Source organism: Phaethon aethereus (genome assembly GCF_964289735.1).
Source record: "Phaethon aethereus genome assembly, chromosome: 10".
NCBI classification, from domain to species: Eukaryota; Metazoa; Chordata; class Aves; order Phaethontiformes; family Phaethontidae; genus Phaethon; species Phaethon aethereus.
The window spans coordinates 3,179,240-3,191,566 of record NC_138586.1 but is presented as its reverse complement, the minus strand read 5'-3'; the positions used below and the strand labels follow the sequence as shown (position 1 = coordinate 3,191,566).

The following is a 12,327-nucleotide window of genomic DNA, read 5'->3' as shown; positions in this document are numbered from 1 at the left end:
AGCGGAAGCATTAGAAATCTAACTTGCAGCTTTTGCAGACATCGGATTTGACTAGAACTGATTTCAACTCGGGATCAGTCAGGGCCTTTCTGTGCCAGGAAGGGTTCTTAGCTATAAAGTCACTTGACAGGGGATCTGCCTAGTGCTCTGGTGAGTTTGTTACTGGCAAGACTAGATCAGGTTAGCAGCCAGCACTTGCGCAACACTTCATCCTAAATTCTTTCCTCACATGCTCCGAATATGGATGCACTTACTCCCTGGAGTACAGTCTCCTTAGCGTGGTGATGATGGTTCTCAAAGAGGTTATTTTCTTCCTACAGTGAGGATGGGATCCTCAAAGCGTCTGTGAGGAAATGCCATTTCACCATCCTCTTCCATCTTGGTCAGTTGTGGTAGAAGCTTCCCCATTGGATTGGGAAGCCCTATCACCTGACCTGAAGGCTCAAGATCTGTTCATTCGTAGAGAGGTCAGTATATCAACCTACTGGAATTCCAAGCTGTATGAAAGATGTCTCAACGTTTTTGTGCCGTGGCTAGATTCATAGTCTGCAAGTGACAACAAGGCTTTGCGACCTTGTTAGTCACTTAGCAAAGTGCTGTAAGATCCTCTTGACAAGCAGTGAGTCTTTGGCACCTCTATGTTCGGAATGAGGTGTCGCAGTAGTTTTTGCTCTCTAGTGCTCACATCTGCCTTGCTCGTCGGTGTTTGGCATAGCCAGCACACCCGGATACTGCTAGATAGCAGACCTGCCTTGGCTTGAAGTCTTTCGTTACGATTTTTAGAGAAACATGCTCCAAGTGAAGATTTTTCAGAGACAATCTAGCGGGAGGTATCTGTTACTCTTTGCTAGCATCAGCTAGGCCTTACTGGGTCAGATGGCTTCCTTATTCTTGTGTCTTCCCTTGAAGTCATTGCTACCCAGGATTCTTCAAAGTGAAGTTACATGAGAAACACCCAATCCTGCTCTCCTCTGACCTAATTCAGACAAACTTTATTTACGACTTTCTGATCCCGAGAATCTTCTTTCTTGACCTGTGAATTGCAGGATACAGTCATGGAGTTCTTAGGCTGGCGTAACACCTTCAGATTCTTTAGATCCCCTGCAAAGAACAGGCTCAAAGGGATCAAGGGAAGCTTGGTTTTTGTGTTTTTCTGATTTTATGTATTTTTGTGGGCTTGCAGGTTGTTTTTTTGAGTAACACAGAGCTGTAGATGATCAGAGGGACTGCGGCCATTCACTATATGTACTGTTTAGGTAAAAGAAGCTGCAGTCTTGGTTGTGGTGGACAGCATGTGGACAGCATGTTTTTAGGAACTGCAGGTGCAGTGTATATAGCTTTCCTTTGTTTATAGAAGTTGGAGTGACAAACACTATATTTTGACAATCTACTATCCCATAGAAGAGGACTTTCATACATCCAATATCACCTTTGGAGAGTATATTTTTATATGCTTTGTTATAGCTTAGGTGTTACGGTTCTTCAGGAGTTACGTACACCTTTTACTGGAGATTTGCAATGTATTGTAGAACTGTTGTGCTTTAATATAGCAGTCCGGTCTAGGTGACTTTGTGCACTTGGACTTTATACACTGTATACTTTAGTTTGATGAAATATTTCACAGCAGAAGGTATTTTTCTATGTGATCTAGATGTGTTCCTGACATTCATTTTGGCTGTAACTTCTTGATAATCAAAGAAAGCCACAATTACAAATACGTATCAAGTGTTTTTATGGCTAGTGTTTGTAGCTTAGGTAGTTGTTTTTTTCCTATGTGGTCATTCTCCAGTCCTTCTACTGTACTCTGTAACACCATTTTGTTGTTTAGCTCTTAAAAGACCTAAATCAGTGATAAGTTTTAGCAGATTTTGCAAACTACAGAGAGGAATGTCAGTAAAGGATTAGGGAAATAAGGCAAGTATGGGCTTGCTGGCTGTCCAGGACACAGGACTTCTGTGATTAGTCTTCATGGGTAGTTTTTGCATCTGAACATGAGATGCTTTTGTCTCGATCGCAAAACCACTAGTAATTCTTTTTGTACTGCAGCATCCAAAAGCAGTTTGTTGCCTGGTGTTCCAAGCCTAGTCATGCAGTTTGAAATTACTTTGAACGGCGTATTAAATCAGAGTTGCCAGATACCAACATTTGATCCGGAAAGAACTTTCCGGATGTTGTACAGTCACGTGACTTCGAGTGCAGTCTTCACCACTAATAGTCTGGGGTGAGAGCTGGAGCTGCCCTGGGGTCGCTGACTCTCTTGCTCCTAGGTTTTTACAGGTCACCTCTAGTCCTGTATTTATTTGCTACTGCTCAAAAACAGGCAGCCCAGCAGAAACAGTGACATCAAAAGATTTTAAGTTTTTTTCCAAAGCCTCACAGAGGTGTTATCGTCTGCAGCATATAGTCAGTGTGGCTACAGGGTGGATACTTGGAAAGCATTTCAATAACCTGCTCCAGAGCTCTTCTGAGAGAATTTGCCAATATGTTGAAAAAATGTGGAAAACATTGATTTAAGACTGAAGTTCACTTTCAAGAAACTTGATACATTTATGAAGTCCAAAGAGGTGAACTTACTTAATGTTTGGGGTGAGTATTGGGAGAAAGCTTAAAAATGACCTAATAGAAATTTTTAGTTTATGAAAATGATTGGTGAAATGTAAAGGGAGGGTTCCTTGTTTATGAAATCGTTCAGCTATCTGGCACGATTCCAAACTGTGTGTCCCTCAGCATGTGAGAGCTGTATGCAGCCATGTAGCACAGAGTAGTAAGTGTGTGACTTCAAAATACATAAGCAATGAGTTGTTTAACAAACAAAAAAAGAATGTTTGAACAAGACTGTTGTTGGTAAGTTTTATAGGTGAATATATACTTGTGTGTTCCTTTCCTAGTGTTTAATACTCAGTGTTTTATTTGGCATTTTGTCTGTGTTTTCCTTTTGCAGGTAGTAAGTTTTCTTCACACAGTCTTGCTGTGTGACAAGCTGGATTTTCGGACAGCTCTGGTAGTGTGTCCATTGAACACTGCCCTGAACTGGTTGAATGAGTTTGAAAAATGGCAAGAAGGTTTAGAAGATGACGAAAAACTAGAGGTACAAGGCTAAAGAGAGTTCTTAAAAATTAAATAACTGAACGGTTTACATAATTGGGAAGCTCCACCACTGAAAATATAGGCTAAGGAATGCACTTTAAGTATGTGAAAAATCTACTTGCATTAATATGCCTTGGGTATTTAAAAGCTATGCTGGTACTTCAGTAATTTAAAAGAAATTCAAGCATATTTTTCCCCCTTTGAAAGGTCTGTGAACTAGCAACTGTGAAACGCCCTCAAGAGAGAAGCTATATGCTCCAGCGTTGGCAAGATGAAGGAGGTGTGATGATAATAGGCTATGAGATGTATCGTAATCTTGCACAAGGCAGGAATGTGAAGAGTAGAAAACTTAAAGAAATATTTAATAAAGCTTTAGTTGACCCAGGTAAGTGAAAATTAATACTAGTATGGATTATATATTGTACTTTTTCATTTACATATATGAGCTAAGTAGTCTTGCTAAATGTAAATGTGTTGGGCAAATAATTTTAAACAATAACTGTAGTGAGTCTTACCACACTTTCTTTGTTGGCCTTTACTGAGTTATGGAAACCGTTGTTCAGAAACTCCCCCATCCACTGTTGTAAATAGACTTCTGTAACAGTCTTCTCTGTTAGATCGAATACAGAAATGACCACGGAATATGTACTGGAAACTTTTCCTAATAGGTATCTTTTTTGCTAGCATTGCTTTCTTTGCAAGGTAATTTGAAGTGTCTCTGTTGGGACCCCAAGGTTATTTTAATCTGCTAACTTGTTACAACCACAAGCTGCTTGATCCTTGATAAAATCTACTGTTAAAGGAGCAGCTACACATGAAAAATAGTTGAGAATGTACCTTAGAAGTGTGAACGAACAGGTGGTAATTAAGTGCTAATGAATTGATTACAGATAAAGCACTTAATTCATTTTTTAAGTCTAAGAAATGTGTGTCATCAGCTGAGGTAGGCAAATTTACATAAGCAGGTATGTAAGCACTTGAAGGTATTCCGAGTTGATAAAACCAATCTATCAGGTGGTCATCAAAAAGAACGAAAAATTTTAGGATGAGCAAGTTTCACCGAAATAGCAACATTTTCCTACAAATTCTCAACTGGCAACTGATATCTGAAAACAACTTTACGGTTATGCAGCATGCCGTGTATTTTAAAAACTTTTTAAAAGGTACCTTTGCCATAACTTTGGTATTTCTCTTCAAATTGAGAATGTTGAAATGGTAGGTGGGGTACGTGGTTTCTTTGATTCTGGAGGTAGGTTTTCTTGAGTTTTAATTATCTGGCTGGACTTCAGGTTTCTTGACAGTGGTGTTGATTTTTCTTTCTTTCTTTTTTTTTCCCCCTTTTCTGATTCATGAAAAACAGCATTGGTCTGGTTTAAAATTGTACTTGGTGTGATTTTGTGAAGTTTCAAGTAATAGTAGGGCTGTGAATTCTGTTCCAAAAGACAGAGAGATCCTTATAATGGGAAAAATAACTGTGAGATTATTTGCATTAGCCAGTTAGAATTGGCATCTCCAGCTCTGCAGAAAGCCTGTTTGAGCAGCTAAAATATTAATTAATTTTCTGCCAGCTTGACTCACTAGAGCACATAACTGCTGTGAAGTCAGGGATGCTCCAGTACAGTAGCTGATAAACTATTTTTTTGTTCACGTTGAATCCACAGGCATTATTTAAGCAATGAAGAAAATGCAGTTCTTGCCAGTGCATTTTCTGACACCTTCTATTAATGCTGCAGTTACTAAAAATAAGCAAAAAAAAAAAAAAAAGTCGAGGGTGGAACCTTGGGCTGTCAGTCTTATTCTGTATCTGATTTGCTCAAGATAGTTGCATTTGTTGAGAATGTTGCCAGGAAGGTCACAGCTAGAGAAGAAAAAGGTGTGAACTGCTGTCCTGAAGTAGTGGTGACGGGACAGTAGCCCGACAGAACACTAGCTTTATATTCACTGGTCATGTTCTGGTGCTATGATGAAACAAAATTTTATACACTCTTACAGTGATTGATTTTTATGTGGGTTTTTTTTTTCCTTGTGGAAAGCGTAAGGGAGGCTAAACACGGGTTGTTACCATGTGTCTTTATAGTAGTATTGTCCCTTCCTTCATGGATTTTTATTTATGTATTTATTTTGTATTTAACTTCCGAAATATTGGACTGTGGAGTGAGGTGGCATGTTGGGCATGCAATTTTATGGAGGAGACACTGTGACTTGTGTAACCTCCCTGTCCCAACTCTTGTGAATCTCTTGGTTTTTACGTCCTGCTTATAGGTGGGGTTCAGTTCTGCTTTCAAACCTCTTTAGACAGCTTAGGACAACCTGGTAGAGCAGTGTTTGTGGTTAGGTTATTGACTCGTGTAGATTTAATCGAGTTCAGAAACTGCAGCACATTGAACCTTGTAGGTTTTGAATAATTTCATATGAACGTGGAACCCTCTTTTATTTTCTTCGGGACTGGTTGGTTGGTAGGATGGAATCAGACTGTTAGGAAAACTAACCTTGAAGTATCTCCACAATTATTTTTATGTTGCTTCAAATCTTTCTCTATTTTAACTAATTACAAAAAGACATAAGTGTTCATCCGTTGTTATCCATTAGTTTTTGGCGACATTTGGGTTGCCTAAATCGACGAGAAGTGTCTTGCAACGACCATTATTTGTTTCTTGCTATCTTTGTGAATCACAACATTGACAATATAGCAGGCTGCTAGTAAAAGAGTTAGGAAGCTATGTGCTGGCTCACTGCTGTGACTGTAAATAGGAAAACCTTTGCCTCTGGGAGCATTTTTAATTTAAAAAGTTGCAAATTTGGTATTGGAGTGATAACTTAATGATACGTGTCTGGTTAAAATGAATATTGCTAGGGTAGACGTACTCTATAGTAGAAGCTTGTACTGTGCTGTATCCTACAGAAGAGGGGACCAGAGATGGAGGGTTGAGCCAAAGTTTATGGGTGGAGAAGTAGTGTGAGAAGTGATTTCATTAATTAACTAGCTCTGCTATGTGAAATAATAGCAAGATTGTATATGCATGCAGAGCACCAAATGGTTTCCCATAATGCTTTGTGCAACTGATGAAATGCTGTTGGGTTTATTGATAGCTGTTGCGCTTTGCTTGCAGCGTTTCAGTAACTTTGTGGTAACTTTACTTGTTACTACTAGTAAAAATTCCATTACTGTTTAATTTGGAAAGAGTTCTTTGATTGGCAGTTGTATGAAGCAGATGGAAGTTCTTGTAGACATCAGAGGAAAAGAACTGTGTGTATATCTACGTATCTATCAGTGAGTATGTTGTACGTGTTACTATACTGATACACATAAAACTACAGCAAGAAGGATAAGAGGATGAAGACTATGATCTTTGAGGAATGACTGAAGGAGTAAGGCTTTTTAGTCTAGAAAAAAGACAACTAAACTGACAAATTTTCCACCATGTAAGAGCTGGGTACTGAAAGGACTGTTACTAGTTGGCTTTTTTACATCGGTTGGAGAAAGGAAAATGCAGAATTTATTCTGATTTGCAGCAGAGATCATTTAAGTTAGGTATTGTTGCACAGTGTTTTAGCAAAAGAGAGAGGTCATGGAGTTTCCTACTTCTGTTAGGGAGGATGTGTCCCTTTCTCAGAATTATAATATCAGATGAACAAAATGGACTAAATGATCCCTTAAGGGCCCTTTCAGTTTTACATTCCTTTATAATATTTTGAGAAATGTTCTGTCCGTAATGCATCGCATGCATGCTTAAGAACAAGGAAGAAACCCACAAATTTATGAAAATCCCTGCCACTGAACTGTAGCCAAGATGTTAGTTCAAGATATCAATGCTACACGCCTGCCAAACAAACCACAAATGATTTGACTGAGATACGTTTTTTCATATTTTTGCTATCATTCATTTACTCTAAAAACCAGTTTTTGAGGAGGGTTTTTGTTTGTTTGTTTTTTAACTAACCACTTCATGTTCATGAATCACAGTCTTTACTGAAACTGATTTCTGGGAGTTTTGCCCGATTTTGATTTCAATCTGTCATTAAGACTTCATTATCCTTCTCTAATATAGTTTGATTCTGATTGTAAACATAACGTACTAGACCAAATCTATTTCTGAGAATGATGTATCAATATGCAAGCTGTCACATCTGGTGGGGAGATGTTTCAAATGCCTTAGTTCTAGAAAACGGCTCCCAACCGTCTCAGCAGTCCTGTACACTGCATGAACAGCTTGGTTGCAAGATTCTTATTCTTCATAAAATACAGGAATGAGGACTAGGGAAAGGATCTGTCACTACTGAGACGTTTGCCTAAAATTGAAGGAAGGCTTTGTGTGTAGTCACTCAGTGATTTGCATGCTGTCAAAACTAGGGAAGGTACAGAAGTCATGAAATAATATGGGGAAATGTTTCCGTGGCAGGTGTGAAAATTCAGAAATAAGTAGGCTTAGACAAGTCTAAGTGTGTTTAGAATTCGTATGTGGATTTTCATAGGTGTTTTCCAGCCTTTGTTAAAAAGACAATTTTTTTTCTGCTTGGATTCCTTTTCTGATAGCATGTAAGATTCAAATCATTTTTTGACACTTCAAATGGCACAATTAAGATGACTGGCATTAAATCATGCAAGTGGTCAAAGGTGTAATTGATTCTCTGTTGTTGATCACTGTCCTAGAGTTAATTTGCTTCTTTACAAGGCAGTTGAAAGTTAGTCTGAGGACAACTCGTAGTAAATTACGAAAGATTAGATTGTCCTTGTTGATAAATACTCCTTGCCATCTCAAGTATCAGCCTTTTTAGAGCTGAATAGATGAACCCAGCTGATGGCTTTGGGTAGCATTTTTCAAAGGTGCATAAACATGACTTTAGCTGACTTCGTGGTTGATAGTACTGGAATTGAGGTCAGGTTTAGATCTGGTGAAACATTCATTCTAAGTTACTAGTTGGATCCTAGAATATCTTTTAGTTCTCCTTTCAAGTAAAGAGCTTCCAGAAATTGCCCCAAATCTGAAAACCATTAGGGTGTGTAGGTCTGTTCTGCCAAGTTTGGTGATATTTATCTTAAACCCCAAATTGTAACCCTTAGTTATACTAGAGTTGCTTTGCCTACTGTGGAAATGTATTGTGGTTGCGCTCTTGACATTGCTCGTGCAACTCACCTAAAAAAAGCAGTCTAGAATCCTTTGGTTTATCTTTTGGAAGAAAGCTGAGGACGTCTGTCTGCTGACATTCAGCTACAAGGTGGCAATTCACTTGTCTGAAACTCAGATCAGATTTGATTGTTTCTTATCGAAGACTTTTGATTGCACTGTTTACCGCTGTTGATACTGACCTGTTGCCTTAATGAAAAATTACTGATTACCTGATTTTTGGTTTTCTTCAGAATTGGTCAGGCACCAGTAGATGGCAGCCTAAGCTGGACTTAAGGAACAGTTTAAGAAGTTTTGACAGGGTGAATGGAATTGTAGCCATGCACACACGAGCTGCATGGACGGATAATTTTTATAGGAATATATTGCAAAGCTGTATTTAATCCTTCCCATGAAGACTTTACAAGCAACAGCCTGTAGTTTAGCAGAATGGCTACTGTGAACGCTAGTGAGAACCTTAACGGTGCTAAAAAAAAACCCACCAGAAAACATACATGCAGAAGTTTAAAAAAAAAAAAAAACCCAAACCAAACAAACCTTAATACCATTAGTAGAACAAATTTTGGGTTCTTTAGGCTACCAGTTTCTTTGTGGTTATAAAAGATGGAAGATGTCTAATGTTCTTGCTTTCTAGGCCCCGACTTTGTTGTTTGTGATGAAGGACACATACTAAAAAACGAGGCATCTGCTGTTTCTAAGGCAATGAATTCTATTCGATCTAGGAGAAGAATCATTCTTACAGGAACACCACTGCAAAATAATCTTATAGAATGTAAGTAGTTCTCTGGTTTAAGAAATGTTTATTTCCTTGAATATTCTTTTGCCTTTCAGCAATATATAGATAGATTTAGTTTGATTAGAAGAAAGTAATTTGATACGGTGAACCTGTTGGTTAGGTTTCTCTATCTAAAAAAGCCCCAACAATCTGGTTTTGCGTTTTGCATTTTAAATCATTGTCTCAAGGTGTGGCTCCACGACGGTTTAAGCCAAATTAAAATGCAGCTGTTGGGAATCTGGCCGGTCCTCCATCCTTTCCCTTGGCATGGCCTTACGTACACCTGATCCCTCAGGGAGCCTGTATGAGGAGTATCCAAAAATGAACGCTGCAGAAGTGAATAGCTTTCTGACAGTTTAGTTCCTTGATCCGGCTAACCAAAGGATCAGATGAGTCTCAGCATGTCAAAAGGGGAAGGGAGAGAATGTTGAGAGGGGAAATGGGTGGACCAGGTCTTGCAGCAGCATCAATTTAAATTGGTTGAAACCATTGCAGAGCACTGTTCTTAGTGAACTTACTAAACAGGGATTTATGTTACTGTCTTGGGAATTTCATTCTAAACTAGCTTGTAACGTTTGCTCCTGTTTGTTAATATGCTGTAATCCTTTTTCCTATTCATTAATACGCTTTTGAATCTATTTTAAAATCTTTGCAAATATGATTTTGTTATACAATTGCTTCGGTGTACAGCAGCTTTCAAACTTTGCGTAACAAACACGATGAGATAGTTTAAAATCTGACATGAAGTTTAGAAGTTACCTCTGTGCCTACAGTGCGTGCCAATTTAAGATGCCCTTCTGGGAAAATGTTGGGGTTGTTTGGGTTTTTGAGCTTAACAGAAAGTTCTTAGTTTTAGATATGACACCTTTATTTCTGTTAGAATTAATCCCAGTACTGTACTTTCCATATTGAACAACTCGAGCCTGATCTTTGTGTCCTAGATCACTGCATGGTTAACTTTATTAAGGAGAATTTGCTCGGTTCAATTAAGGAATTCCGAAATCGATTTATAAATCCAATTCAGAATGGTCAGTGTGCAGACTCTACTCTGGTAGATGTCAGAGTAATGAAGAAGCGTGCACATATTCTCTATGAGATGTTAGCTGGATGTGTTCAGGTAAGAACAGTTTTGCTAAAACTAATTACTTGAATTAGCTGCAGGGAGGGGAGGAGCTATTTCATCTTGTTCTGAAAAAAGCACTCAAACACTGTAAACTTACAATGTGAGAGCTCCGTTGAATCCAGCTATTACTTTTGACTTAAATATTTTCACTAATTACTAGACCTCTGCATTATTTATTGTGACTAGAAAAACTTACACTGACATTTGGATAAAAGCTATGAAATTTTTGTATCTTAAGCAGGAACTATACGCATATTAAAGAATACAGCTGTTTTGCCGCTAGGAGACTAAAAAATCAAATGGTAGAGTAGGACATCAGTTGCTTTGAAATATCCTCTTTTAATGCCATATACACATTTAAAGAATACACATGTAAATACTGCCTTAAAAACTGCACAGAAAGCTGGTGCTCCATAGTTTGTCGCTTGGTTCTGAATTGCTGTTTTTTCTGATTTGTGAGAATCAGAACAATGGGGAAGAGGAACGGGAATCGGGTCCAAAAGGGTGCAAAACTTTTCACCTTAAAGACCTTAGATGAAAAAACAAAACAAAACTGCCTAGATTTCCAGCATGTGGGCTGGCTTCCTTGCTCTTCAGTTAACCTGCTGTGGAATTGCACCTCGTGTGCTGTCGGCATGACGTTACTGCGGCGGCAGCCTGACCGAAGGTGTGACGCTCTGCGGGCGCTAACGGCCTCTCCCTGGCTGCGCGGTTGTCGGTGGTTGATCAGATAGTCCAAGTGGGCATGAGCTGGGTGAAATGGTCCCCGTGGGATAATCCCACAAGCAGATATTTCTTTCTCCACGTAAAGAAATAAAAAGGTTTACGACAGTGTGTAAGGCTGGTAGAGTACCTCCTATCTTAAAATTGTGAGCTTGGAAATACAAAGAGTAGTGAGAGGATAGCGTACATCATTCTACACATCTGTGCAGCAGCACGGGAACACAAACCGAAAGGAGGAACGTGAATAGCAAGTAAATCTTACATGCCTTCAGATGCTGGGCCTCCCGTGTTTGTGCAGCATCGGACGGAGCCCAGCTGGATTCTCTCCCGGCGCGCTGCGCACAGCGGATCCTGTCCGTAGAGAGCAGCTGTCCCGTGGGGTCATTCGAGCTACTGTGTATTTCCTTAGAAGAAACCAGCTCTGTTCGTAAAGGATGTTCTCACGCGAGCTTCTTGCTGCACCTCTAGATCACGGCAAGGCCACGCAGGCGGCGTAATCGCCGGTACCGGGTGGGAGCTGCCCGCGGGCTCCTCTGTTGCAGGGAGCTGGCTGAGGTTATCCTGCAGCCGAGGAGCTTCTGCAGCGCAGCGCGGGCAGGTTAGCTCTGGTGAAGCTCACTTAACTCCTAAACCTGTGACAGTCTCGGTCGGGATCGATACACCGTTCGCCGTTTGGATGAGTAGGGGTGGGTGGAGAGAAGTAGTAGAGCGTAAGAGGAGAAAAAATGAAAATAAGTAAATTTTGGATTGCCCCAAGCAAGTATTCAGAAACTATGTACTCTTAAAACAGAAAACGGTTAACCTGAGCACGAGTGAGTTCGTCTGTGATGCAAACATTGATTATCAGCTTGATTTAGAGTGAGATTTAGATTAGCTTGACTTACCCATGCTTTCACAAAAAAAGATATTTTTAAAAACCCCGGGCAAGTAGTTACGAGAGCAGCTACTGAAGTCGCAGTCAACTTTTTGCAAAGACTTGGAACTGGGACGTGGGGTTAACAGGTCATATACTTTTGACTACACAACCGCATTTACTAGATAAGATGGGCTTCTGCAGACAGTGCCTGTAATTAGATTGTATTTAGTGGGCTATTTTTTTCTCTTTGTGGTTGGAAAGCATCTGAATCATTGCAGTTTATGCATGGTGCTTTGTCGTTTAAGGTGTCAGAAGTTCTTAAGCTCTCAGTAGTCATTTTCATGTTTATGTGACTGAAGTAGTGTTTGTAAAATTACAGAGGAAAGATTACACGGCATTAACAAAGTTCCTCCCACCAAAATACGAGTATGTTCTAGAAGTTCGAATGACACCTATTCAGTGCAAACTCTACCAATACTACTTGGATCATTTGACAGGTATGTGCCTACAATTCCCTCGGGTAACAAGATTGATGGTCATTTAATAAGGGGCTTTTTGCCACAGTTGGTAGGTTGGGGGGGGTTTAATATGTATTATTGGCTCTATGGATGTATTTTTCTGCTTCCTGTAAGATTTA

The 12,327-nt window shown here is 39.5% G+C and overlaps 1 protein-coding gene across 1 annotated transcript in view; it reads left to right on the top strand.

Annotated features, from left to right (window-relative positions):
• Positions 1 to 12,327, top strand: part of ATRX (ATRX chromatin remodeler) — a gene marked incomplete at its 5' end in the record, with an annotated part of 79,599 nt that overhangs the window by 42,359 nt on the left and 24,913 nt on the right. Inside the window, 5 exons of the mRNA XM_082004168.1 lie at positions 2,942 to 3,088; positions 3,295 to 3,472; positions 8,848 to 8,985; positions 9,930 to 10,105; positions 12,070 to 12,187. Of these exons, the coding sequence (XP_081860294.1) occupies positions 2,942 to 3,088; positions 3,295 to 3,472; positions 8,848 to 8,985; positions 9,930 to 10,105; positions 12,070 to 12,187 (757 nt within the window). The remainder of the gene's footprint in view (positions 1 to 2,941; positions 3,089 to 3,294; positions 3,473 to 8,847; positions 8,986 to 9,929; positions 10,106 to 12,069; positions 12,188 to 12,327) is intronic.